This window comes from Mustela putorius, unplaced genomic scaffold (assembly GCF_011764305.1).
Source record: "Mustela putorius furo isolate JIRA1106 unplaced genomic scaffold, ASM1176430v1.1 tig00003856_pilon_pilon_pilon, whole genome shotgun sequence".
NCBI lineage: Eukaryota > Metazoa > Chordata > Mammalia > Carnivora > Mustelidae > Mustela > Mustela putorius.
The window spans coordinates 842,469-869,592 of NW_025422008.1; the positions used below are offsets into that span (position 1 = coordinate 842,469).

The 27,124-nt window shown below is 54.7% G+C and overlaps 2 protein-coding genes and 1 non-coding gene across 31 annotated transcripts; 1 reads left to right on the top strand and 2 right to left on the bottom strand.

The window, feature by feature from the left end:
* The first annotated feature begins 1 nt into the window (after window position 1).
* BAG6 (BAG cochaperone 6) lies at window positions 2-10,940 on the top strand. 28 transcript variants are annotated; one of them, XM_013050212.2, is made up of 26 exons: window positions 2-141; window positions 796-922; window positions 2,028-2,145; window positions 2,248-2,444; window positions 2,679-2,732; window positions 2,896-2,970; window positions 3,594-3,832; window positions 4,362-4,491; window positions 4,969-5,166; window positions 5,368-5,620; window positions 5,936-6,040; window positions 6,152-6,259; window positions 6,382-6,494; window positions 6,599-6,686; window positions 6,891-7,174; window positions 7,563-7,854; window positions 8,012-8,181; window positions 8,365-8,418; window positions 8,550-8,652; window positions 8,748-8,872; window positions 9,048-9,194; window positions 9,292-9,351; window positions 9,458-9,604; window positions 9,684-9,791; window positions 10,319-10,465; window positions 10,755-10,940. In XM_013050212.2, the coding sequence occupies exons 2-26, from the start codon at window positions 809-811 to the stop codon at window positions 10,848-10,850; spliced, it is 3,525 nt and encodes a 1,174-aa protein (XP_012905666.1). In that variant the 5' UTR covers window positions 2-141; window positions 796-808; the 3' UTR covers window positions 10,851-10,940. The 28 variants fall into 28 exon arrangements, with proteins under 28 accessions (XP_012905666.1, XP_012905668.1, XP_012905667.1 ...); XM_013050214.2 differs by lacking the exon at window positions 2-141 and adding an exon at window positions 149-339; XM_013050213.2 differs by lacking the exon at window positions 2-141 and adding an exon at window positions 149-319.
* A 914-nt stretch (window positions 10,941-11,854) lies between these two features.
* On the bottom strand, window positions 11,855-26,854 carry PRRC2A (proline rich coiled-coil 2A). 2 transcript variants are annotated; one of them, XM_004780997.3, is made up of 31 exons: window positions 26,616-26,846; window positions 24,592-24,766; window positions 23,911-24,088; window positions 23,457-23,556; window positions 23,287-23,359; window positions 22,792-22,935; window positions 22,484-22,635; window positions 22,222-22,301; window positions 21,933-22,075; window positions 21,537-21,627; window positions 21,228-21,444; window positions 20,326-20,806; window positions 19,760-19,950; window positions 19,216-19,513; window positions 18,606-18,816; window positions 16,546-18,402; window positions 15,926-16,200; window positions 15,605-15,735; window positions 15,260-15,389; window positions 15,062-15,147; window positions 14,679-14,912; window positions 14,412-14,552; window positions 14,219-14,290; window positions 13,946-14,110; window positions 13,669-13,751; window positions 13,246-13,456; window positions 13,060-13,155; window positions 12,707-12,919; window positions 12,498-12,592; window positions 12,300-12,390; window positions 11,855-12,177 (listed from the first exon to the last, which is right to left on the bottom strand). In XM_004780997.3, exons 2-31 carry the CDS (start codon window positions 24,701-24,703, stop codon window positions 12,037-12,039), a joined length of 6,492 nt encoding a protein of 2,163 aa, XP_004781054.2. In that variant the 5' UTR covers window positions 24,704-24,766; window positions 26,616-26,846; the 3' UTR covers window positions 11,855-12,036. The 2 variants fall into 2 exon arrangements, with proteins under 2 accessions (XP_004781054.2, XP_044921082.1); XM_045065147.1 differs by lacking the exons at window positions 11,855-12,177; window positions 12,300-12,390; window positions 12,498-12,592; ... (2 more) ...; window positions 13,246-13,456; window positions 13,669-13,751 and adding an exon at window positions 13,794-13,818 and having other exon boundaries at window positions 26,616-26,854.
* Window positions 24,277-24,408, bottom strand: LOC123387593. Its single transcript, XR_006602021.1, has one exon. It is a non-coding gene; the product is annotated as a small nucleolar RNA SNORA38 (small nucleolar RNA).
* Window positions 26,855-27,124: the final 270 nt, after the last annotated feature.

The window sequence follows — 27,124 nt, forward strand, 5'->3', positions numbered from 1 at the left end:
CGTGAACTTCCTCATCGTGCCCCACAAAAGTTAAGCTTGGGGACCTGGGGGGAGCCGGAAGTACCGCCTAGCGATCCCCAAATACTATCGGGGAAACGGAAGTGGCCATCGGTGGCAAGTTGGGGGAGACCGGAAGTGACGGTACCGTGGGGAACTCGGGGGCGGAGCCCGGGGTGGTGGTGTTGGTAGTGGTGGGGTGTGTGTGTTTGTATGTGTATGTCTGTGTGTCTGGTGTGTGTTTGGTGTGTGTTGGTTGCGCCGCTCTGCTGGAACATCGGGGGAAGCGGAAGAGGGGGGCAGCTAGCCAGTCTGGCCCCCCGTGAGTGTCCGTCATCTCGGGTCTGTCGTGACTTAGGGGGGTTCGATGGGCGTGGCGCGCGTGCGCGAAACCACTGTCTCCGCAGACTCTGGCGCGATCCCCCGCTCTCGTGTGCTCCCCAGGGTTTGCCGACCTTTTAGGCCTTTGTGGTATCGCGACTGTTGATGACACTGGTCTCCTGTTTCCTACCTTCCCGGCTCTCTAGCCTGACTGGCCCTCCCTTATTGTGATTGGCATCGTGGAGCCCCTCCCATCTTCCCGTCCTCCAGCTCCCTGTGCCGTCGGTCTCCTGCCCTTTGTGTTTCTCTCCCCGTGCCCCGGAATCAGAAGGGGGATGGGGGCGGGTGTGAGTGTGTGTGCTTGTGTGGGAGAAACTCTTTAGGTATTAGGGCGGAGACTCAGACCGGGGAGGCTTCCGGGTGTATTAAAATCTGCTTCGGGCGACAGCAGGCCTCCCTCCCTCTATTCTTCCTTAGGGAGCTGTCGGCCATGGAGCCCAGTGATAGTACCAGTACCACTACTAGTATGGAGGAACCTGACAGCCTGGAGGTGCTGGTGAAGACCTTGGACTCTCAGACTCGGACCTTTATTGTGGGGGCCCAGGTGAGACCCCAGCACTTGTGGAAGACACCCATTAACTCTTCCTCTTACAGGCCTCTTATCCTGAGAGAAGAGCATGATTTTTTGGTCCTTGAATCTTCTTTCATTGGTTCCTTTGTTCATACCTTAGACAGGACAATTTCTGGTGTTTTTTGTTGAGTGAGAAGGTATGGCTTCTGTTGAATGAGGCAGATTTTGTTCTGCCTTTTTCCACCTTGATAGAACTCAGCACAGAGGGAAATATGGAGGAAGGAGGAATCTATATGCCATCAGCGAGTGAACCCCAGCCCAAAGGGACAGACATAGCTCCTGCCTTTGGGAAGGGAAACAGAGATCCAAAATTCAAGTCTTAAAAACAAAAATCGGTCAGGTCTGTATTGTGTTTTTAAAGGCTAGAAATCAGAGCCCATAGCTCAGGTAGATCCCTAACAGACTGTTGAGTGGAATTACTAGTATCTGTAGCATAATTTGAATCTTTTGATTCTAATGCCAGAGACATTAAAAGCTGTTTTTGCCATTAATTCCTATGATACTTGGAGACAAAATCTTGAGGGGTTGGTCCATAGCTTTTAAAATGTATACAAAAAAAACCCGTTTGGGCTTTTGTTATTAGTTGTATATAAACAGTCTGATACTTTCTGAAGACTCACTTGTCCAGTTAGGAAAGTGTTTATTCTCTTTTTGCTCGGTTGAGTCTTCCTTCCATAACTTGATTTTTTTGCTCCCCCCTTCCTTGTCATTGCATTTCTTTTTGAGATTGCAGAGTTGAATCATTTTGTGTTTGGGGAGGGTCACTGGTATCTGTAGACACACATTCCTTTGGGAGCCAGGGAGAGAAGGGAATGTCAGTTAGCTTTTCTCTTTCTCAGCCACATAATTTTCTTGTGGGCACATAACCTGAAGTTTTTAATGTTTATTGTCTGTTTTGACAGGTGTTAACATTTCTTAGTTTGGGGCTTTGCACAATAATTACCTCACAATCAAGACAAATGGGTAGTGATGTTATGATTGAGTGGTTTTTACCCCTCACTCCCAAAAGTCAGTTGTCCCCTCTGTCCTTTCCATTTTCCTACATTCACTGATGGTTTTTGGTGTCTTTCCCTTGTAGATGAATGTAAAGGAGTTTAAAGAGCACATCGCTGCCTCTGTCAGCATTCCGTCTGAGAAACAACGGCTTATTTATCAGGGACGAGTTCTGCAGGATGATAAGAAGCTCCAGGAATACAGTAAGAGTTTGGGGAAGGCAGTTCAGAGGTTGAGGGATCTGCTGAGGCTTTGGGCTTACCTGATCGTATAATGCCTTGGTGTGTATCTTTTTTTTCCTGCAGATGTTGGGGGAAAGGTTATTCACCTCGTGGAACGGGCTCCTCCTCAGACTCAGCTCCCTTCTGGGGCATCTTCTGGGATAGGTTCTGCCTCAGCCACCCATGGTGGAGGACCCCCACCTGGTACTCGGGGGCCTGGGGCCTCTGTTCATGACCGGAATGCCAACAGCTATGTCATGGTTGGAACCTTCAACCTTCCTGTAAGCTTGTGTTCCACTTAGACCAGTTTTTGTGGGGAAGGGCGGTTTGGTGTGGTAATAGCAGAGAGCTCATGAGATAGGAGTCTCGGTGTTTAGATTGGGTTTCCAGGTTCCTGAGGTCTGATATGGCCTCAGTCTTTGAGAAAAAGGGTGGGGCTCCAAAGAATGAGTTGGAGGTGTGGGGGCCTTAGTATTTGGCTTCTCCCAGAGCAACTTCCCTTACCCTTTTCCCAGAGTGACGGCTCTGCTGTGGATGTTCACATCAACATGGAACAGGCCCCGATTCAGGTATCACGGGCCTGGGAGGGTCAGGGAAGGGGATCTGGGAGAAGGAGGCCATAAGGTTGGGGGAGGACCTGGCTGAGGAGCTGGCTGGGTCCTGGTTCAGTGGGTGGTAGAGTTCATGCCTCTATCTCAGACGTACCCTCATTTTATTTTTCTTACTGTATAGAGTGAGCCCCGAGTACGGCTGGTGATGGCTCAGCACATGATCAGGGATATACAGACCTTACTATCCCGGATGGAGGTCAGTGGTCAAGGCTGGCTAGGGTTGGTCTGTCTCTTCATTCTCTCTTAGCGTTCTGTGTCTGCCTGGCAGCGAAGGCGTGACTGGCCAGATCAGCTGGATTCTTCCTGCCTAATCTGGTCTCTTCTCTGCAGTCTTCACTCTTTGGGGGCAGAAAAAGTATCTTTGTTGGGCTATCTTGTTCCTGCCAAACCTTTGGGTGCCTGGTATTTGGAAAGTGTGTTGCAGACTTAGTAGATAACTCTTGTGGCATCTTTTTCCAATTACAGAAAATAGTTCATGCTTTTTTAGTTTTTTAATTAATATATTTGATGCTGAGATGTCCCAGTTTCATTAGTTTGTGTTGTGAGTGACTGTAGCATGTGATTTTTTTTTTAAATTCTCCTCATGGAGGTTTAGGGAACCATCATTTCTCTTTTCTGTTAGTAATTCTCAAGTATTATAGTTTATTTATTATGCGTCTTGTTAAGTTTTGTGCTGGTTGCTGGAGGGTCAAAGAGACCGGTGCAAAGCCCTGCTTTCAGGGAGCCTAGTTAGAGCTCCTTCTGCAATTTGTTCTCTGTTGACTGAGTAACTGCAGCAGTCTCATTCTGCCTTTGATATCCTGAATCTCTCCCCTTCAGTGTCGAGGGGGACCCCAAGCACAGCACAGTCAGCCACCCCCACAGACGCCAACTGTGGCCCCGGAGCCTGGAGCCTTGAGCTCTCAAACATCAGAACCAGTTGAAAGTGAAGTGCCTCCTCGGGAGCCCATGGAGGCGGAAGAAGTGGAGGAGCGTGCCCCAGCCCAGAGCCCAGAACTCACCCCTTCTGGCCCAGCTCCTGTGGGCCCAACGCCTGCCCCAGAGACAAATGCACCCAAGTGAGAACCCTGAAGGGACCCTTTGGGAGGGGGGTGGGGGGTCCTCAGTGAAGGATGAGAGCCGGGAAGGGTCTGGTCCGATGGGAGAAGGGGGGATACCGCCGGGCAGTGTTATCTGTAGGGTTAGCATAGAGGGGCAGAGAGAGGCTCTGGATCACCTGAGTGGGGTTGGGGCTGGCATTTGAGCCAGAAGCACTGCTATCCTTGGGGCAAGGGAATCTAGGTGGTGGTTCCTGAGCCCAATCAAGACTCTCTTCTCTGAGTTCACACAGGCGGTGTTTCTTCCTTCAGAGTTTGTTCCTTGCCATCATAGGGATGGGGGTCATGTGGTGGGGAAGGCAGAAGCAATTATTTCCTTCTCCTTGTCTCACTGTGGGTGCAGGTATAGGGTGGATGTTCTGCTGGTCCTGGAAGTGATTGAGCCAGGGGTGTGGGAGGCTGTGGAGAGAGAGGGCAGCGTAGTCTAGGTCAGTTGGGAGGCTGGGGATCCGAGGAAAGCCTTAGCTCGCTCTCTCGGGTTCGCCCACAGCCATCCTTCCCCAGCGGAGTATGTTGAAGTGCTCCAGGAGCTCCAGCGGCTGGAGAGCCGCCTTCAGCCCTTCCTGCAGCGCTACTACGAGGTTCTGGGCACTGCTGCCACCACGGACTACAACAACAACGTGAGCACCACCTGCCCCCTCACCCCCATTGTGTCCCATGTGGAACGGGCTGAAATGCAGATAACCCTTTCCCCCTAAAAATGACATTGTCTGCAACAAAACGGTTTTTTTTGTTGACAGGGAAGGAAGTGACCTTTTTTCCCTTTTAGGGAAGGTGATAATCTTGGGGATGTCTGATGTTTTTATTTCTCAGTTTTTTGAGCGAGTTACTCAGGAAGCGCATGTAGAGGGAGTTAGGAAGCTTATGTAGAGTGAGGAAGAGGAGTAGTAGGTGATGACGTGCTGATCATCTAGGAAACTTTTTTTATGTATGTGAAATAGAAATTATTTGCTGAGACTGGGCCCACCCAGAATCTTCCCAGGCTGTGCACAAAGGTGTAGACAGCATGGTGTTCTTCAAGGGTGTTACTGCTTTTGTTACTGAGGTTCATTTCAGCCTAATACATTTTCCTTTTGTGCTTTGGCCCCGGGGAACAGCAAGAGGGGCGTGAAGAGGATCAGCGCTTGATTAACTTGGTGGGGGAGAGCCTGCGGCTGCTGGGCAACACCTTCGTGGCGCTGTCGGACCTGCGCTGCAATCTGGCCTGTGCACCCCCGCGACACCTGCACGTGGTCCGGCCCATGTCCCACTACACCACTCCCATGGTGCTCCAGCAGGCAGCCATCCCCATTCAGGTGGGTTGGGTGAGACTGGAGGGATGGACAATGCACGGCTATTGGTGGAACGACCCAGAGTAGCTATCAGGCTTGAAGTGACAGGGGTAGGGACTTTGGAAATACAAAGGGATGGAAAATGGAGAGGTTGGAGAAGTCTGTCTCAGGTGCCCTTGGTTAGACTCTTGTTTTCCTCACTCCTGCCTTATCCATCTCCTCTAGATCAACGTGGGAACCACTGTGACCATGACGGGGAATGGGACTCGGCCCCCCCCAGCTGCCAGTGCGGAGGCAGCTCCGACTGGTCCTGGGCAGGCCTCGTCCCTGGCTCCCACTTCTACCACTGTTGAGTCCTCAACCGAGGGGGTTCCCCCGCCAGGGCCAGCTCCCCCACCGACCACCAGCCACCCAAGGGTCATTCGGATTTCCCACCAGAGCGTGGAACCCGTGGTCATGATGCACATGAACATCCAAGGTGAGTTAGGGCCGGTCGTTGGTAGAGCAGAGCTGTACGCAACACGGGACATGGGTTGGCACGGAGGTGTGAGGGAGCGAGGATGTGGACAGGAGAGGCCACGGCCGGCTGCTGGAGCAGAGGAATGGGGCAGAAGCTTTAGTCCGCTCGTGTGGGGAGGAGGGACTAGTCCTTGCAGATTTGTGTGCGTGGTAAAGGGAGTGCCTCCTCCCTGTCCAGATGGAGGGAAAGGCAGGCTTTCTGGTGGAGGGGATGGGGCCTGAAAGATGGTGATCTCAGGAGGGTACAGTTAGACCTCGGCCCCGCCTGTCTCAGGGCCACTCTCTCTGTCTCCCTGCCCAGATTCTGGCACACAGCCCGGTGGAGTTCCGAGTGCTCCCACTGGCCCCCTAGGACCCCCTGGTCATGGCCAGACCCTGGGTAAGAGTAAGGGCATCAGAGCAGGCTGAGCTCTGGGTAGAGAAGGGGTAGGGCCAAGTGGGTGGGTTGAAGGGGGTCCAGGTTCAAGGTTACATCAGACCCGCCCCCCAGGCTCCACCCTCATCCAGCTGCCCTCCCTGCCCCCTGAGTTCATGCACGCCGTCGCCCACCAGATCACTCATCAGGCCATGGTGGCAGCTGTTGCCTCCGCGGCCGCAGGTAATGACCCGGAAGGGGAAGCTTGGGAGGTGGGGCACGGTCCACGGTGGTGGGTGCTGCTGGCTGGCGGGCCAGGGCCCAGCCCTCAGCCCTCTTTGGTCTCTCCCCTCTGCCACCCATAGGACAGCAGGTGCCAGGCTTTCCGACAGCTCCGACCCGGGTGGTGATCGCCCGGCCCACCCCTCCACAGGCTCGGCCTTCCCATCCTGGGGGGCCCCCTGTCTCGGGTACTCTAGTGAGTAAGGGTGCAGGAGTTCTGGTGAGGGAGAGTCTGGGGAGAGAATCCTCTGGTGGGGAATGGATAGGGCAGGACTGAAAGCCTCCTCTCTCTCTGTTCAGCAGGGCGCCGGGCTGGGTACAAATGCCTCCTTGGCCCAGATGGTGAGCGGACTTGTGGGGCAGCTTCTGATGCAGCCTGTTCTCGTGGGTGAGTCCTTGTTCTTCCCCGCCCCCCAGTGAAGGGATGGCCACAGCTCTGGAGGCTGGTGCTCCTCTCCTGGTCTCATGGGTGCTTCCCTGATCTCTGCATAGGTCCTTTGTCTTTGCTTTTGTGCTGGGGAGACTGGAATAGCAGTGCTGTGGTGTCTTTGTTTTTCCTTAGAGTTTAGCTTTTCTCTTTTGGTCTCTCTAGCTCAGGGGACTCCAGGAATGGCTCCACCTCCGGCCCCTGCCACTGCTTCAGCTAGTGCCGGCACCACCAACACCGCTACCACAGCCGGCCCTGCTCCTGGGGGGCCTGCCCAGCCTCCACCCCCTCAGCCCTCTGCGGCCGACCTGCAGTTCTCTCAGCTCCTGGGGAACCTGCTGGGGCCGGCGGGGCCTGGGGCCGGAGGGCCTGGCATGGCTTCTCCCACCATCACTGTGGCGATGCCTGGCGTCCCCGCCTTTCTGCAGGGCATGACTGACTTTCTGCAGGTTAGTGGCTGGCTTGCTCTTTGGCTTACCCTGAGCCCAGCTAGGCACTGGCATCTTGTTGCTATGATATTGCTGCTGGGCTCCCGCCTCTGGGGGCCTGTAGGTGGGAGGGAGCCCTGGGACTTCCTTGACTCTGATCCCTGCCCCCCATTTGGAAGAGGAAGACAGGGCTGTGAAGGCTGCTTTCGTACTTAACCCGTTCAGCGGGAGAGGGGCTAGCACTCCGCCTGCGTCTGCCACCTGACCACACGTGCTTGTTCTGCTTCCGGGAGAAAAGACCAGAGCGGAGCTCTCCATCTTCCAGGCTCCTTTTGGTGTGTGCCTTACTGGTGCCTTGTTCCCATTTCTCACCTTGTCTTCTGTTGTGTGTTCCTCCTCTGTCTGCCAGGCAACACAGACGGCGCCTCCGCCCCCTCCACCACCCCCGCCCCCACCCCCGGCCCCCGAGCAGCAGAACATGCCCCCACCGGGGTCCCCTTCTGGTGGCGCAGGGAGTCCTGGAGGCCTGGGTCTTGAGAGCCTTTCACCGGAGTTTTTTACCTCCGTGGTGCAGGGTGTTCTGAACTCCCTGCTGGGCTCCCTGGGGGCCCGGGCTGGCAGCAGTGAGAGTATCGCCGCTTTCATACAGCGCCTTAGTGGATCCAGCAACATCTTCGAGCCTGGGGCTGATGGGGCCCTCGGTGAGCAAGCTGGGGGTGCCTTGGCCTTCTCCAGGGAGGGGCAGGTCGACGGCCTCTGTCGAGGGGAGTGGCTGAGGTGGGATGAGGCTGACAGGCTGGCGGTGGGTGGGCAGGCCAGGTGGTAAAGGCCACTGCTGACTTCGGCTCCTGTTCCCAGGATTCTTTGGGGCCCTGCTCTCTCTTCTGTGCCAGAACTTTTCCATGGTGGATGTGGTGATGCTTCTTCATGGCCATTTCCAGCCACTGCAGCGGCTTCAGCCCCAGCTGCGATCCTTTTTCCACCAGCACTACTTGGGTGGCCAAGAGCCCACGCCTGGTAACATACGGGTAAATGAAGACCCTCCGCCCTGGAGCTCTAGCTCTTGCTCAGCTTCCATTCCTTTTTCTGACTGTTTATCCCCTAAAGCAGCCATTGCTCCAGCCCAAGCCCTGGACTTACTAGAGGTGGATGGGAGGGCAGTGTCTTGAGGTCTGGAGCTTGGCTCTAAACTTGTGCTGTTTCTCGCACAGACGGCAACCCACACGTTGATCACGGGGCTGGAAGAATATGTGCGGGAGAGTTTTGTGAGTAGCCCTTCTCCATCCCCTTGTCTCTCAGGTGTTGTCAGGGTAGCTGCTGTTCCTCCTGCCTCCTTGATATCCCTAGTTTTGCAGGGTTCCTGAAATGGGCTGTCTTTGTGTGTCTCGTTTCTCAGTCTCTGGTGCAGGTTCAGCCTGGTGTGGACATCATCCGGACAAACCTGGAGTTTCTCCAAGAGCAGTTCAACAGCATTGCCGCTCATGTGCTGCACTGCACAGGTCAGGGGCAGGCATGCGGGGTCGTGGACATCAGGGGTGTCAGAGGCACAAGGGCTGCCAGGTGCCAGCGTCCCCTCCTTGCATCTTGCCCACAGACAGTGGATTTGGGGCCCGTTTGTTGGAGCTGTGTAACCAGGGCCTGTTTGAATGCCTGGCCCTCAACCTGCACTGCTTGGGGGGACAGCAGATGGAACTGGCTGCAGTCATCAATGGCCGAATTGTAAGCACTGCCCAGCCCCCCATTTCTAGCCTTTTACTTTTTTAGAGTTCTATTCTTTCTGCTATCCTGCAGTTCTTGTTTTGTTTTTTTTCTCCGAACTGTCATCCTTTACTCTTTGATACCTTTCAAAAGTGGGTTGAAGATGTTGTGTTCCAAGGCTGCTTTCTGCCCTCAGCGTCGCATGTCTCGTGGGGTGAACCCATCCTTGGTGAGCTGGCTGACCACTATGATGGGACTGAGGCTTCAGGTGGTTCTGGAGCACATGCCCGTGGGCCCTGATGCCATCCTCAGATACGTTCGCAGGGTCGGTGATCCCCCCCAGGTAAGGGCCCTGATGGGCTATGGGGTCAGGGGACTTGAGTGAACCAGAGAAGCCTGAGAGAGCCTTTCATGTTCTCCTTCTCTGCCCAATTTCATAGCCCCTTCCTGAGGAGCCAATGGAAGTTCAGGGATCAGAAAGAACTTCCCCTGAGCCTCAGGTAACAGGGAGAGGTCAAGGGGCCAGATAATGGGGAGCGGAGGGCTTCAGATGGAAGGGCTGGAGGCTAGGGATGCTGAAGCCTGCATCTTCCTGCTGAACCGCAGCGGGAGAATGCTTCCCCGGCCCCGGGCACTACGGCAGAAGAGGCCATGTCCCGAGGGCCACCTCCTGCTCCTGAGGGTGGCGGCTCCCGTGACGAGCAGGATGGAGCTTCAGCTGAGACAGAGCCTTGGGCAGCTGCAGTCCCCCCAGTAAGTGTCAGGAGGTGAGCTGGGAGGCCAAGGGCAGGCAGAAGTTGTGCCAGTTCCTCATTATCTTCTCCCTCCCCAGGAGTGGGTTCCGATTATCCAGCAGGACATTCAGAGCCAGCGGAAGGTGAAGCCGCAACCCCCCCTGAGTGATGCCTACCTCAGTGGTATGCCTGCCAAGAGACGTAAGGTTGGTCTACCTCTTCGCTGAGGATCTCTCTCTATCCCAGTTTCCCTGTCGTGTTCAGAATCAAACTAGTTAGAGCTGGAAGGAATTCTTCCTATTCTTGTCCTATTGCTGAGTGGACGAGGAAGCCTTCCTGGAACTTGACTTGCTCACAGTGGCGGCGGCACACCTCACACTAGCGCATGCCAGTAGTGCTGTCCTCCTCCTCCGGCCACCTGACCCCCGTGTGGCTGGGGCCTGTTCCCTCAAGGTGGGCTTCCTCTCGTGGACTTACTAGCTCTGAGTGTTGGATGGCTCGACTCATCCTGCCCCTCGTGTTTTGAAGAGCAAGTCCAGCGCATGCAGTGCGCTCTCGGCCAGAGCCAGATAAAACTAGGAAGGCATTGCTGCGGTCAGAATCACCCACGGGCCAGTTCCCTTCTCTCCTCTAGCCTAGAAACTCAGTGGTTGGCTCCTGGAAAGGGTGAGCTGGGCGGTGGCACTGGATCTGACGTTGATCCTCTTTTCCCTCCCGATCCCCTGTCCCCCAGACGATGCAGGGTGAGGGCCCCCAGCTGCTTCTCTCAGAGGCCGTGAGCCGGGCAGCTAAGGCAGCCGGAGCTCGGCCCCTGACAAGCCCTGAGAGCCTGAGCCGGGACCTGGAGGCACCAGAGGTTCAGGAGAGCTACAGGCAGCAGGTGCCCCCACCTTGAAGCAGAATAGGGATGGTCTAGCGGGAGGGGTCGGGTTAGGGCCCCTCTTCTCTGATCCCTCCAGAGACTCACTGGTCAGTTTGGGGCTACAACTTGGTGTTTTCTAAAGAGATTCTCCCTAGTGGCATCCGGGAAGGCTCAGTGATGCCATTATCGGGCTCCCCACAGTGTGGCTGGTGGGAAATGCTAGCTCCTAAGGGATGGCCTTGCGTGCTTGCTGGGATCCTAGGGCGTTGGCTGGTGCCTCTCCAACCTGCTTGCTCTCTCTCTCTAGCTCCGGGCTGATATACAAAAGCGACTGCAGGAAGACCCCAACTACAGTCCCCAGCGCTTCCCTAATGCCCACCGGGCCTTTGCTGATGATCCCTAGCTCTTTGCCCTATGATCCTCCCTCACCAGGGGACCATTTCCCCCATCTTCCTTCACAGTATTTAAGAAATAAAAGTCAGATTTTCCTGGCTCTTTTGTCTCTTAAGTTGTCTTTCTTAACTACTTTGTTTTCCTTGAGCTTGTTTAAAATTCCTAGTCTCTAGGAATCCAGCAATAGAAGACAGCTTTTAACCTTCCTGGCAAGCAGCCGTGCACTGCATTTTACTATTCATGTGGCACAATGCTGAAATGAAGCCTGGTGACAGCAAGCACACACAAGCATCTTACATGTAAATGAAAAGTTCAGAAATGGGCAAAACCTGTTTCTAGGTTAGCATCGGGCTCTCAAACTATCTGGTAAAAAAACATTCAATCTCCAGGCAACTGCAGACCTGAAATACAGTCTTAGCATGACTAGTGAAGTCTGACAGTGGTGGCACTCATCCCAGGTTTGATGGGCCTCCGGTTCATGTGCTTGAACTTGGGAGTCCACAAGACAGCTTCAAAGGCATGTCCTCTCAAGTCTGTAGCGGGGACCAAAATGACACAAGGCTGCAAATTCCTTGCTACTCAGATGCAGCTACAGACCCCTCCCTGTTTGGTAACTTAGTGCTGGACCAACAGAACGTGGTTGAAGACGTGCTAAGGCCAGGCCATATACTTCACAGCTTCCACCAGGACCTCTTGGGACACTTAACTCAGGGACATAAGAAGCCTCATGATTCTGCTGTCTTGCAGGACAAGCCAGAAACACTGGCTGACAATCCAGTGGGGTTGTAGTACCAGAAGCCCTTGACACATGGGAGCCAACAGACCTCACACACTGGCCCAGAAATGGATTTGCTCTTAACTCTAAATATGTAATTGAGTGGTCAAATTTTGAGGTAACTTATTACAACAGATCACCGGGGTTAAATTTCCTAAAACCACTCCACAGATCCCTAGGCACTGTACTGCTACGTGAGACTGCAAACAACCAACCCATCCCCAAAATCATTTCAGAAAAATTTTTTAATCCTTTTATTATTCTTTTTTAACAAACGGCCCCAGGGATAGGGGACCAGGGGAGGGGGGTGGAGGGGAAGTGAGGCCCCAGCCCCACAACCCCTCCCCACCCACCCCTTTCCCCCTTATATATTTATAATCTATATACAAGCCCCGGGGGGTAGGGGGCAAGGGGAACTTCCTCAGCGGGGTGGGGGCAACCCAGGCTCCTTGTCTCCTCGGGACCCAGGCTCCTCTGCCCGCCGGGAAGGCCCCTCTCGAGAAGGTGGCCCCGCCCGCTCCCAGGGCTTCGGCATCCAGCGCAGGGCATCTGGTGGGGAGGCCTAGGGAACAGTACACAAGCAAGGGTAAGTCATACCGGGAAGCAAAGGATGGAAAGACAGGAACTTAAGCGGTAGGTAACTCTTGAATTTTGACTTGGGGGCACAGGGATCTCTCCCTTCACCTGCTGGTAGAGGTCGATGCGCTGGGTGCGGAAGACTCCGCTGTAGGTAGAAGGCGGGGCCTTGATACGGGAATTCAGGCCAGAGAAAGACCTACAGGAAGAAGGGTGTTTAAGGCAAACATGACACCTGCTCCCTGCTCCCCTAAGAAAGCAAGCCCTTAAGGATGGGCAATCTGCATCCCCACTCCCTCTTCTTGCCTTCCAGCTGGGGGAGTACGAGACGACCCAGGTCCCCCAAGGTTGCTGCTCAGTTTCCGATAATCCTGGAACGGCTTTAGTTCCACTGGGTGCAGCTGAAGGAAAAAAATTCATGAGCCTCCTGCCTCTCAACCCAGTTCCTCTTCAGATTCTGAACCCCTACCCCTAGCTCTTATGAGATCCCTAGCCCCTCGCTTCCTGTACCTTACCTCTGCTCGCCCCAAGCTAGGGGGGAAAGGTCTGGCAGGTGAAGGCAGCACCCGAGTAGCAGGAGCAGGTGGGGGCCGCACAGCCAGGCTGGGGGGCTGCAGAGCAGGGCCCACAGGTAACAGAGAAAGGGGTGGTGGGGCAGGAGGTGGCGCTGGTGGCAGGGAGCCAAAGTTCACCACAGGCAACTGTGAGTCCACCATGGGTAGAAGCATCTACAGTAAGAAATATGGGCCAGGGGTGGGAGGGGGGATGGAAGGGAAAAATGTCAGAAAAGGAGAAATATAGTCAAATAAATAAGCCAGAGGCTGGTCACAGAAATAGAATGAAGGGCAAAAAGCACGACAAAAGGTACCTGCTGGGCAGGGGCCCCCGAGGGGAGGAAGCCACTTTGGCCACCAGGTTGCAGAGGAGAATAAAAATCTGAGGGGGATGGCAGATCCTGGCGCACCTGTTAGGGACCACAGGGATCGGTGTCAACTCTCCCAAAAGCATTCTCTCCCTTTCAACTCCTGAAGCCCATCACCTGCCCACCTCTTACCTGAAGCAAGGGTGGATCGGGCAACGGGCTGGGGCAGAAAGCTGGAGAGTAAAGGAAGGAAGGTGGAGGATACAGGATTCCTCCAGCTGGCAACTTCCCCAGCTCTGTTGCTTGCAGTGCGGAGAAATCCAAAAACTGGCCCTTCACAGCTACCCCAGAAAGCAGTGCTGAGGGGGGCGCTGGGCCCGGGGGGAGGTACAGGGGCTGTGATCTGGAGAGGGAAGACAAACAAACGAATTAATTAACTAATAAATTAAAAAATTCCAGGTGCAGGGGAGGAGTCAGGAAACCAGAATCATTTTATTTATTTGTTCTAAGCTAAGTCTACCAGCTTTTGGTATCTCTGAAACAGGTCTTCCCTTTCCCTCCCACGGAAACACTGTTCCCTCCTCCCTTCTGAGATCCAAAGGCATCTAGTCTTACCTGTAAGGGTGAAGGGAGGGTGTCCCAGGGCGGAAGCCTCCGTTGTTGGGATGTAACTGAGAATCTATGGCTCCCCCTGAGACCTGCGGGAGGGCAAGGCTGGAATAGCTCCAGTTTTTCTGGTCAAGAAAAGATTGCCCGCCCCACCTACTACGGTAAAAGCAAGGAGAAAAACGAAATCACAAATAATGATGGTTTATAACTACACAAATTGAAAAGGCTGGGCTGTGAGGGACAGCAGGCAGAAGGGGGTCATGGGACAGGAAACAGGACCTACTTGTGAACTGGGAGGCCCAGGGCTGCTGTAGAAGACCTCAGGGTACAAGCGCTGGCCTGAGGAGCTGGGCTCTGGGCCACAGTGCCCAGAACTCACGTTCTTCGATTGTGGCTCAGCTGAGGCAGAACTGGGGAGCAGCTCCCAGTCTCGGGATATGGGAATGGCCTGTAAAGAAACCTGATTAGGAACAGTATCAGCTTCCCAGACATCCAGGTCATACCCAGCTATTTTCTCCAGAAACTGAAGGTCTTTCCACCAAATCCTCCTACTCACCTCACTGACTGAGGCGGTTAGTTCTTTCTCTGCTTTTAAACTGTCTCCAACCACTAGACGCAGGTCCGAGTCCTATGGCAGTGACAAGGGGAGACCGTCCCGTGACTCAAGTTGTGTACTGTCCACATCCCACCTCCAGTCCTTCCCTTCTCTCCACCCATCCCGAGATACTCTGATCCTGCCCATGCTATACCTTGTCACTGGTGCCAAACTGGACTGGGGGGCCAGGTCGCTGGGATGGCCGGAGGGAGCCAGGCTCTGGGCCTCGGTCTGTCCGCTGCAATCGTTCAGTGCCAATGGGGCCAGGGGGCAGAGGCTGCTCCCGGGGCAGCTCCTGGGTTGGGGAAGTAAAAGGAAGCCCAAATGAAGGAATGGCCACAACACACAAGCACAGGGAAAGAGACAAGTGTATGGCCAAGGTCAAAGTCTCAGAAACATTCCTCTTTTCTTGATCTTTTACCTTTCTGTCACCATCATGGGGAGCAGGTGGCCGTCTCCTAGGAGGTTCAGAGGGTTCAGAGCCAGGGGTACCCTCACCAGGAACAGCATTCAGGGGTGAGGGACCTCCAGGCCGCTTGGGAGGCCCCTCTGCTGTCCCCTTGAGTCCTCCATCAGGGGAACTTCGCTGGCTGCAGGGACCTGATGACACCTGAGAGTCCCCACTCAGGTCCACCCCACTGTCAGACTGACTCATCTGAAAGGAGTAGAGAAACAGTTAAGTCACAGCAGGAAACACCCCAATACCTCACTGATGTTTACAAACACACAAACTGAAACACAGAACTACAGGGTTAGCCCCAGACAACACAGAACAGATGGGGAAGAATCCCAGCCCAGACGAACCTCAGTTCCAGCCACATCCTCAAAAGGGCTCAGGGGTTCCATCCAGGGCTCCATGGAGCCAGGCCGGTAACTCTTCCGGCTAGCGGCTGGGAAAATCACCAGGGGGAAAACCGCCAGAGGTGAGACACTGTCCTGAGACCGCCCTGCCCTCTCAGCCCTCTGACATAGCCTTTCCCACCCCTCCTCAGGCTTACTCACCAGTATGTAAATGGTTCCAGATGTGAGGGGTCAGGGCCTCTGTACCTGCGTCTCTGCACTCTCCCTGAGGGCCTGGGCTCTCAGGCTTTGGGCCTAAGAATCCAGAGCTATGAGAAGGCGGCAAAGATTCCTAAAAGTGAGAAAGGCCAGAGACAAAACATTAATAAACTGGGAACAGGGAACTGGAAGAGGCTGGACGAGTATGGGGCAAAAAAGATGACAACCAGTGATTAATACTGAGAATTTGGAATAAGGACATAATGAGAATAGGGAAATGAAAAAAGGTAACAAGAGCCTTCAGGAGTAAGAGCAATTAAGCACAACGTCAAGCTCCAAATCTCTCACCTCCTGCAGCAGCTCTGGTTTTCTGGAAGGCCGCTCCCGCCGTTTTGTGGGGAAGGAATTAACCCCAGCAGAGTCCCGGGGAGTCCCATTCACCCCTCTCACCATCAGCCCTGGCTCCTCGAAGTGGGGGTCTAGGGAAAAGGGAAAATCCATCAGCATCTGCTCTACCCCTGACCTTTGCTTTTCCCATCAGCCACCTCCCAATCCTTCTGCCCTGGCTCAGTGCAGACACCCAGGATCAGAGCCCCCAGGCCAGACTTCCTCCCTGCCTCCTGACCTCTGGGGATGGAGATGTTCCCACCCACAGCCACTCCAGCTTACCTGAACTGACACTGTTGGTGGTGGTGGCTCTCTGAGGGTCGTATCGGGTTGGGGGCCGAGGGGAGGGGCCTTGAGGGGTTTGGGGAGGCCCAGGCTTGGGCCTTGGGTGCCCCCCTGGTGCAGCTGCACTCCCTTGGCGGCTGCTGAGTTGGGCCAGAGCCTGTTGGATGCCAGCAGGGTTGCTGTGGATAACTTGGTCCAGGCGGAAGACAGCAGAACTGCTGGGTGGAGGGGGAGGTAAAGGAAGCCCTGGGGGCCGCTCCTCAGGAGGTCGGCTGAAGAAAACAGAGCATCAGCTCCAATATTCCCAGAATTATTAACATTTTCCCTACCAGTCCAAACTTCCAACCTCTCCCTCTTCCCCATTAAAATTTAGGTGTCTCTGAGGACGTCTAACGAATTTCTATATGCATGCAAAATTAAGAAACAAATACATGCATGCTCAACTTGATCAGCAATCACCTTCCAGTTACGTTCCCTAGACAGGACTGTTCAAGGCCTAGCAGCCCATGCTCTTAGACCTCAAACTCCGTGGCACCCAACTTCCCTTTCCTTCAGGTCTTCTTCCCTCCCCAACGGTTTAACCTTAGAAATAAACTCCAAAGCCCGTCCCTACCCACCTCCGGTTCTTGGGAGAGGGCCAGCTCCTCTTGTCCCCTCGCCCTGGGCCGGTCCTCCCTCCAGGTCCCCCACCACCTCCGCCACTGCTGCTGCCACCACTGCCAGCCTTGCTGCCTGGGCCCGGGCGCCGATTCTGCCTTTCCATGCCGGGCCGCTGACTCGAGAAGCTCCGCTTGCTCAAATCCTTGGCTCTCTGGCTCAGATCTCCACGGGACATGGCTGAGAGGCCTGGTCCAGTTCCACCTCCACCACCCCCAGGAGTTCCCACAGCTTTGGGGGCCAGCAGTGCAGGTGGGGGAGCCTCCTTGTCCCCCCGGCGCTCACTGGCAAAGTCGCTACTCTCTGATGCAGTTTCCCATTCCTCGTTGGCTTGATCGGAGTTCTGGTTTGACAGATCAGGAGACTTGGCAGCTGCCCGGCGCGGGGGTGGGGGCACGGATACTGTCGTGAGTGTCTCCTCTGCTCCAGAGGTGGGGGCTGGCAGGGCTAGGGAAGAGGGCTTGCCCTCAGCCCCTCTGGCAGCGTTCTCCCGTTCCTGTTTCAACCTCCGGAACCGAGGCGGTTTGTCCTGCTGCTGAGCCCTCCCATGCCGCCTCCGTCGGGGCCGCTCACCATCTTCCACACCCATGCCCATGTTGCTGCCTCCACTGCTGCCTCCCCGGGCCACGGGGGACAGAGGCCCTGGGATCAGCTTCTCTTTCAAAGGCTCCTTACTTGGTGGCAATGCAGCTGTTGGAGGCTTCTTGGGAGCCAGGGACTTGGTGGGAGGGCTCCAGCCTGGACAAATGGGTGGAGGGGGCCTCCCGCCCCCTCGCCCCCGGCGGGATGGCACCCCTCTGGGAGTGAAGACACGCCCCCCTCGGGCAGTGGAAAAGCGGGCTGGGGCAGGTGAAGGAGGGGCTCCGGATGGTGGAGGAGCAAGAGGGACTTGGGTGAGCACTCCCTCCTTGGGCGGGGGAGCCTCCTTGTCTGAGGGAGCCAGATCGCTCTCGTGGGTCTCACTGCCCGTTTCTGAGCCCCGCTGCCGACGCCGCTTGGGGATTTCTTCGTACTCTGAACCCTCGCTTCTTGTTTCACTGGCAGTGCGGCCTCGGGGAGCAGGGGGATGGTTTGGTCCCCCTGCTCCACCTCCACGCCCATCGTCTCCCCGGAACTCTCGGTAACTACGGAACTCTCGGCTGCGGGCTCCCCGTCCCCGGCCCCCATAGGTCCCCCGAAAACCCCTCCCTCTGGCAAAATATTCGCCTCGGCCCCGGCCCCGGCAAGAGGCAGGACCCACTCTTTCATAGGAGTAATCCCTTCGAAGCCTTGGGGCAGGGGAAAGATTCCCACTGGGCGGGGTCTCCTTGGGGACCCCTATCTTCCCCTTTGCAGCCTTGAGGAGGTCTGGCTTTGGAACCTTGGGGCTTTCATCGCCTTGCTCCAGTGGCTTGGAAGGCAGCTCTTCAGCTTTTGTAGGTGGTAGGGGTTTCTTTATAGGCCCAGCCCGGCGGGGAGGGGCCCCTGGTTCCTCTGGAGGGATCCCACGACGACTGCTGCCTGGGCGAGGGCCCCAGCGGGTCTCAGTGCGGCTCTCTCTGCGAGGTGGAGGGGGGCCTTGGCGGGTAGGCTTTCGGCCGGCATCTGGCCCCGTCAGCTGTGGAGCCTCCTCCTTGGGGGTTTCCTTCTTGGGTGGCAGAGCTTGTACCTTAGTGGCTTCATCATTGCCTGGGGGCCAGGGGAGTGGACGGGGCCCTGGGGGAGCTGGTTCATCCAGAGGGAAGCGAGGGATTGGGGGCCCAGTGGCTCCATTCTCAGGAAAGCCTGGGTAACTGGCCAAATAGGGTGGTGGGGGAGGTACTGGAGGAGTCTCACTCCTAAAAACGGACACAGAAAGTAGAAATTAAGTAACTTAGAATGAGGAAAAGCAAAACCTGGTGGAGAAAAAGAACATTCTATTACCCCACTGACACTCCTCTCACATTTATTCCTGTCACCTCACCACTAATCCAAAGAACCTTTTCTCCTAACCCAAGTCCTTTCACTGGCAAATGCACCCACTTCCACTACACAGACTCACCGCATCCCCTTGTCATCCTCATCGGCAGCCTGGTGCAGTGGGGAGGTAAGCGGGCGGGGATCATTGGGTGTGGTGGTGAAGACATCTCCTACCCAGGCCAACTTTGGATCCACTGGTGGAGTGCCCCGCTCCCGCAAGAGGGGAGGTGCATGGCGCTCAAACGGTTCTGAGCTTGAACCCCCACTGTCTGAGCGCTCCCGGGGAACTAAGCCTAAGAAAACAAGAGGGATGAGAAAGCTAACCCTCTTCTATGTGACAGGACATCCAGCTCAAGCAACATCTCCCCAATCTACTTCTGTCAGTCACGCTGACATCAACTCCTCCATCTCTTATTACAGGCAGGCTTGACCCTGACACTCTCTTGAAGGAGTTATCTTTTTCACTCAGCTTCCCTATGAATGAATTGATGAATTCCCCCCAAATAAATCCAGGCCAATGGAAACCCATTGTTTCTCCCCCAAAGCCATTCCTGAAACAAAGAGCATTCTGAGCAACACTAAAACACATACCCACCGTTCTTCACCCATGACCCTTCATCCGCACAGCAAAATGCGGACATCTGCTTCCCAGGACTGCAGTGCCCTCTACCCACTCCCTCAAGGGCTCTTACCAGAGGGATGCACACCAGGAGGATAGAAGTCCAGAGGGGGCCGGCCCTGGAGGAGCCGGGGGTCCACGTAAGGAGGTATCATCATCCAGCGGGGATCAAAGTTCATCGGGGGCATGGGTGGGGGACGGCCCAGAGCACCTGGGTATAGGGCCTTGGGGGGCGGTGGCGGAGCCTGTGGAGCTGGCACAGCCCCCATGGTCACAGGCTGTGGTGGTGATGGCGGGACTGGAGCAGGTGGGGCGGAACCCTGTTGATGCTGCTGCCACTGCTGCTGTTGCTGCTGCTTCAAAAGCTGCTCCTGGTGAAGGACAGCAGAGGGGACGAGAGAGGCATCAAAGCCCCTGCCTCACCCCCAACAGGAAAGGAAATAAGCCCATAAACAAAGTTAATACACAGACATGACAGATACTAGGACTAGATGGACACCAGGGTGATGTACCAGAGACGGCAGTGGTAAGACCTGGAAGGCACCTTCTGAACTGGGTACAAGAGAAAGCCAGGAAAAGGAAACCACTCTTATGAGAAAAAAAAAGAAGGCTCTCACCTGCTGCTGCCGCTGGAAACGAGGTGGCAACGACTTCTGGTATTTGGGGTAGCCCAAGCCCTGGCTGGGGGGCTGCCGGGTGGGACCAACCCCATCACCCTTGGATTCCACCTTTGGGGCTGGGGTCGTGGCAGGAGAGGGAACTTCTTCTGGTTGTTCAGAACCCTCTTTTGAGGGCAGTTGGGGTTCCACTGCATTGACAAAAAGATAATCATCAGGGTGATCTAGTCCCCCGAGACCTGTGACCAACAGCCCACTAACTCCGCTCTTACCTCCAACAAACACCCTCTCTAAAGAAGAGCCAACGATGGTGGCATGTACTACCCAGGAAACCACGAAAGAAAGAGGTCACTGCTCACCAGGAACTCAGATAGTAAAACCTCCCCCAACTCAGATATCCATACGAACAAAGGAACCCTTTTTTTCTTCCACCACTGATCGTCTGATAAACCGAAACCATGCCTTCTGCTTCATTTCCTCCCAACCTTACCACCTTGTGCCCTCAGCCCCAACGGAGGAAAAAAAAAAAAAGGGACACCTAGAGTACCCTATCCTCATTTCCGTACCTGGGCTGACTTCGAAGCTGCCACTGCTGGTGCTACTGGTACTGCCGCCACCACTCACCAGCGTGGGAGCTGGAGCCACACCTGAAGCGGGGGCCGACTGGGCAGGAGCGGATGGTGTTGGCTCTTCCAATTCTTTTTCTGGTGTTGGGGCTGGGGCTGGGGCTGGTGGAGGAGCTGGAGGTGCAGAGAGTTCTTTAGGGACTGCAGGTGGCGGAGCTGGGGCAGGAGGGGCAGCAGGTGGGACAGCAGGCTCTGCTTTGAGCCGCTTGTCAGGTGCCCCAAACTTCTCATCAAGTCGCTTGAGCTTTTCTGCGCAGGCTGCCCGGCGCTCCTCTTGCATGCGACGCTCTTCCTCCTCTCGTCGGCGCCGGGCCCGCTCCACAGCCAGGGAGATCTCAGATGAAGATTGTTTTCGCCGCTGCCGCCAGGCCTCATCCTCGTCTTCGGGTGCTGGGGGCTTGCAGGGAGGGCCCCCCCGATCCTGTCAATGGGCAGACCCGGCAGGGCCAGAGGTGTCAGTCGTCAGATTTATTATCTTCTCCACAGACTGACCAACTGTCTCTAGCTGTGGGGGCAGGCACCGGCCTTGGGTTGGTGGCCTCTTTGGGTAGGGACAAACTCATCCTAATCTGATTTCCTCTCTTCTTTCAGAGACCCGAACACCCAGGGCTCCTTGTTCTTCCTCACCAGCATCCCATTTCTTTTAACCCAGGTTCCCGTAACACCAAAAGAGGTCTCAGAGATGCTCTGGATGCTTTTCAGAGCTGCTCCACTGCTTTACACTTCCTGGAGCCCCTTCTTGACCCTCCCCCCAGCTTCCTCTATCACTAGTGCTTTAACTTCTCAGCTGACACTCATCTCCCACAACTAACCCTTCTCAACCCCTCATTGTAGACACTCACTGGGTAGTCCCCAGGGGGGCCCCAGTTCCCGGCGGGGCCCCGGTGAGGTGGGGGTGGGGGAGGCTTTGGGGCAGGAGGCCCCGGCTCTGTCTCTGGAGGCCGAGAGGTCTCTGCCCAGGCCGTCTTAGGAGGGGGCGGTTCGCTGCCGGGGGAGTTGCCCTTTTTGCCATCTGCTTCAGGGGGCCGTTCCTCACCAGCAGCTGATTGGGACTCCTTGCTGTGAGCAGACCAACAGTGGAATTAAAATCAACTGAAAACCAGCTCCTTTAAGAGGATATTACTGTGAGAGAAACTGAGCCCCCAACTCACTGGCCCTCAGCTCCCTCCTCATCAGAATCTCGCCCGTCTTCCTCATCGCTGAACTTGAGCTTTTCAGTGTAGTCGACCTCTTCGTGGGCCCCTATGGGAAGAAGGAAAAAGTGATATCCCAAGTATTCTGCTCTCCAACCTCAGCTAACTTCTGGAACAAAGGACAGGGTCGGGTATTATGGAGTATAAATGCGCTCCCAACACCAATCCCTCTCTGCATGAAGCCACACTGAGAGTCCTGGCATTCCCACACCTCTCAGTTCTTTACCAGATCTTGGCTTTCTGCCATCTGTTTCCCCTACCCTTCAGCGTCTCCTTTCTCCCACACAATCCCCTATTTATTCATCAGATTTTGACTTTTGAGATCAAAAGACTTCATCCTTCATATGCACTGACCTGCCCAACCATCATCATTCTCCTGGTCCAACTGGTCAAACTCTTTGAGGTTATCCTCTTTAAGAATCGAAGGCCGACCTACAGGCTCTACAAGGCGCATCGGCGGCCCTGAACCTCGAGGGCCTGCCACACGGGGGAAACGGCTGCGTGTGAAAAGACAAATGGGAGACAGAATGTCGAAGATGGCATGCTGTAGAACCACATACAAGACTCCGCCTCTGGGCCGGAAGACCATCTCCCTAAGAGGCTTCCCTTGCCCCAACCAGAAACCCACACCTGGATTACTCACCTGGGCCCATCAGGAGTAGGGTATCGGTAAGGCCCCTGGGGTCCATAGGGCGGAGGAAATGGGAGATACGGGGGATACATCTGCAAAATGGCCCAAGAGCAAATGCTTAGAGGAATAAATATGCAACCAGCTCCCTAAACCTATCATCCTTCCCTCTGTCATAGGTCCCGGCTTTCTTTCTGTCCCCTCCAAAGGCTCACTCCTAGTTGGTAACTCTCTAGTTTCAAGTGCAACCACTCCAAAACAAGATAGGCAAACTCACAAAGGGCGGCATCATTCCGCGGTAGGGAGGGAACTGGGGTGGGCCCGAAGGCTGTAGCGCCCCCCGGGGATCATGGCTGTGATGAAGTTTGGAGTCTGGGCCCTCCAGCTCATCAGGGCCACGCCCACCTCCGTCCCTCCAAGTTGTAGAATCTGTATTTTGGAAAAAGCAAAGAAGGAAGATAGCTAAAAATGATGGAGAAAAAGGTGAATACGCCAGAACTTAGCTCTGAGATGGAGTAAGGTACTGTTCTGTACAAAATATAACCAACCACTCACTCACCCAACTCACAAATGTTAACCACTCACTTTGGGGGCGGAGGCTTGGTCCGGGCCCAGACGACTGTTCGGCAGACTCCCTTTCCTTGGCAGCCTTGTCCTGGTCGCCAGCCGCCTGCAGGGTCGGAAATTCCTCTCGAGAGAATCGTGACAGTAGGCTTGATGCCCTTCCACCTGTTGGTTCAGAGTAGCAGACCAAAAAATACCCCAAAACCCCAAAAAACATATTTACTGAAAACGTACCACAAAACTCAAAGGCTCTGATAGTACCAGATCATCAATTTCCTGCTTTAAAACTCACCCCCTACACACTGTGTACCCATTCCCCAATAAACAAGGTCAGTTCTGGGACACCCCCTCGACCTCCCGTAAGACAGAAATGAACTTGCTCATGTGGCCCGTGAAACCTAATATGGGGCCCAAAATTTAGCAAGAGAACCAAAGAACACTTTGCTAAAGGTATAATGCAGGGCTCCTACCTACCACAGGGCACAGAACAAGCTCCCCAAGCAGCCCTGCACTCACCATCTCCATGTGCTCCATGGGTGACGCTGGCTTGTGCCCAGGACTTTACCCCGCTTGGAACCGAAGGAGTGTTCTGGGGAAGCAGAGAAATAATAAACGGTGATGTGAGCGCTGGAACTACAAACCATTCTTACCCCCAGCTATTCAATACCACCTAGTTCTTCACACACCTCGGGGGCTGCTGGGGGTCGTTTCTGCTGGTTGGAGGCAGGCGTCTGTGAAGCCGGCAGTGGCTGCGATTCCGGCGGCTGAGCGGTTGAGGCATCGGAACTAAGGAAATGGTAGGATGGAAAGGTTATCCAGGACCTGAGATGCCTCCACTACTTGTCCAACTGATGGAGGACAGGAAGTAAACCCAAGCCCATCTGTTACTATTTACAAGTACTTGCAACAAAATACTATAATTTAGTCACCCCATGTAGGCTGTCATCTCTTTGTTGATCCCTTCCTTCCACCTCACAGAAAGGTAAAAGTGTCATTCCTTAGTCCTCTAACTAAAGAGCCCTGGAATAACCAAGAGGCTTCCCTCGGTCTCTGGATCTTATGTGGCTGGGCTAGACCAACCCACTCCTAAAGTTAAAGTTAAGACAGTCATTACTCTAGGTGCCCCAGACCTCTGTCTACCTCTTGGGGTCGGACTGCTCCTGTTTGCTTGCCCATCCTGTTCCGTCTTTCGGCACTAGTGAGACGTTGGGGTCATTGCCTTTGTTCTCGGCTTTCAGGCTTGGAAGGTTGGCTGGGGGTGGCATACGCCGGGCAATGGCAACTTTCCCAAGACTCTGCAGGCCATGGCGAGGGGCAACTGGAGAAAAGATAGGAGGGTGAAGAACGCCCCACATGGACAATCAGACAGTTTCCTACCCTCGGCCCCATTTGTACCACCTTAATGTCTTATTAACAAACTTTTTTAAAGAAACCATTCCTTCCTTTTGCCCTCAGCAACCTCTAAAATTCCACTGTAAACAATAAGATGCATTACAGTTGATGCTTCTTTGTTGGATGGTTCATCTTGAGCCTGCAGGAAGCAAGCTGGCCCCAGAATTCTCCCAAGTCCACATTTCTTTGCCTCCAGTTCTTACGTGTCCAAAGACAGGGAACAATAGACACGCCTTTGTAGGAGGGTCACCGGTGTTCATCCAAAGCCCAATGTTCCCTATGGGACCCAAGATAAAGCTGGGAAGTATCTATGGTTCCTCTAGTCTTTTAATACTTGGCTATGACCATTTCCCTTCAAAGAGCTTTAGAATGTATGCCCCATTCATGCCCAGCCTCTAGGAATTAGGAACATCTTGGCAGGACCCTCACCAGCGGGTTTCTGGATCTCTAAGGACTTGCCCTTATACGTATCAAACAGGTTGAGCGAGGAATACTTCTTTCCATCCTTCCCCTTGGCAGTCGGCCCCGAGCGATCGGACATTGCGCTGGAAGCTCATTGAGTACGTTGGGTCCTGCAGGCACCTCCCCCAAAACGTGCCGGAGCCTGTGGGCCAAACACCAAGTGTTTCAGTCTCTGCTCCCTTTACTGACTCCAAGAGAAACCTAGATGCTCGTTTGCATTTTCACTAGGGGCCCAGATACTTGGCCCTCTGATGTCTTTTTCTCTAGCCTGTTCATACTTCCCACCTCTTTAAGCAACTCCCACAGAGCCCAAATGCCATGGTCCCTCTTTCCCCCAGACACCTCTTGCCAAGGGAATCTAAATAAAAAATCTAGTATCCTTCTGGTAGTAGATACACACTTCTTTTGTGCCAGTCTATTATACAGGTAGTCACTTCTTCATTATCCTAACAAACTCCCTCCACAAAAAGCATTCCAGAGACATAGGATAAAACACAGCAAGTCCCAGTCCTAGAAACAACCAGAAAGAAGCATACAGCTCCATCCTGCAAGGAACAGAGCTTTAAATCCCTGACTTATTAGACACCAGCTCCCTAACTGTGCCCCAGGTTCCTTTCCCAGCAGCCTCACTCCCATCTGGGGAGGTTTACACGAAGGTATGCCGGGAGTTTAACGATTTTATGAGCTTGTTCAGCCAGACTGGGGGCTGGTGCCAGATAATTCCTCATGGAATTGGGGCTCTACATACCCCCAAGCTACAAAACCCCTAGTATTTGGAATATTCACCTATTTTTTTCCCTAAATTTGCCCTCATCCCAGCTCCTGGAAAAAAAATCTGGTCTCCAGATGAAAACACTGCTGGGCTCTGCTTACCCTATGCAGATGTGAGAAATACAAAACATTATGGAGCCACCTCCAGCACACTCTGTAACCATGGGGCCAAAGCCAGATGAACTTCATTTTCCTCCTCTCAGTAAGAATGTTCATCCGCAGTCATTTCTTTTCCCAATATCCCTTCCTCCCCAAGCAGGCCAAACTCTGCATCGTCAGTGGGCTCCTGAGTGACCAGGCATTCATTTATAGGAAGGAATGGCGTACAGGAAAGAAATGGGAGGTGGTGGGAAATCCAGGCAGACCCGCAATAAAAAGCTGAGTAAAATCGGGATAAAAACCAGGGAAAAGTTTTAGACAGGTAAGATAAAGGAGCGGGGTTTGCCCTATAGGTGTTTAAAGACTCCAATCTTTGAAAAATAAATACATGAAGGAAAAGGGGATAGACAAATAGCGGAGCAACACTAATAAAAAAGGGTCAACATGAAAGGACGTGGAAAATAATACAGTTAACCAGAAATGGTAAAGAAAAGATACAGAGCAAAGTAAGAGGGCAATGTCAAGACACCCAAGGAAAAAAGGAGGGGAGGTGAGACAGAAACGAAACAGGAAAAACAAAAAAGCACAGAAAGACTGAGGAACATAAAAAGCAAAGATGTAGAATAAAAGCAGGGTTCCAGGATGGGAGTGACTCGACGCGAAGAGGGGCGTCAAGAAAGGGGAACCCAAGTACTGGGTGGATGGGAGGGTGGCCCAATATGGAGGAAAGGAGACTCTCCGAGGATCCGCGGGCGCGGCCCACCCCAAAGTGGCGGCGGGGAAGGGGACCCACAGATTGGGGTGAAGAGGCCAAGAGCGCAGCTGAGGGTGGGGAGCTCAGGGCCCAGAAGAGGGGGTCACCCCATGAAGCCAGGAAGGTGGGTGGTTAAGGGCAGGCCATAGACTCTGTGTGAGGGGTTGGAGGTCCGGGTACCAAGCTGGGGTATCAGAGGGGGAGGGGCAGGCAGGCCCCGGCAGCAGGAGGACAAAATGGCGGCGGCTAATGGCAGCTTCTCCTCCCCACCCCCCCGCCGCCGGCCCGCCACCGCCGCCGCCGCCGCCGCCGCTACCACCGCTCCCGCGCCGGAAAAGGGCGTTAGCACTCGGCTTCCCAGACTCACCTGGCCGGGTGCGCGGGGGTCCGGGACCGGGGCCTACGGGGTCCCCGAGGTGGGATGGCGGTGGGGCGGGGGCGGATGGCGGCGGATGGCGCCGGGTTCGGCTCCTCCCGTCTCCCTCGCTCACTCCGCGGCTAGGCTCCGACTAACGGCCCATCCGGGCAACCGCCGCCCCCGGGAGCACCCCCTCCCTCCAGCCTTCCTCAGCGTGTGGCACGCCCACTTATTTGCATAAAGGGCGGGGCACCTTCTACCCTATCCCTCTTTACTTCGAGGGCTGTCCTTATTTGAAAAAAAAAAAGGCAGGGTGTGCAGATCAGGCATATGTTATTTGCATAAAGAGGAGGGACTTTCAGGCGCTCGGATGCCGGTTGGCTAAAGAGACGCGCCCCCGGCGTCGGCCGTTAAGACGCGTAGAGGGGCGGGAATGCAGTGACCGTCCGCCGGGCGGTTACGGCGCAGGATTTCCACGACGAATGCGGGTGGGGGAAGGGGCGGAGCGTGCGTCGTGC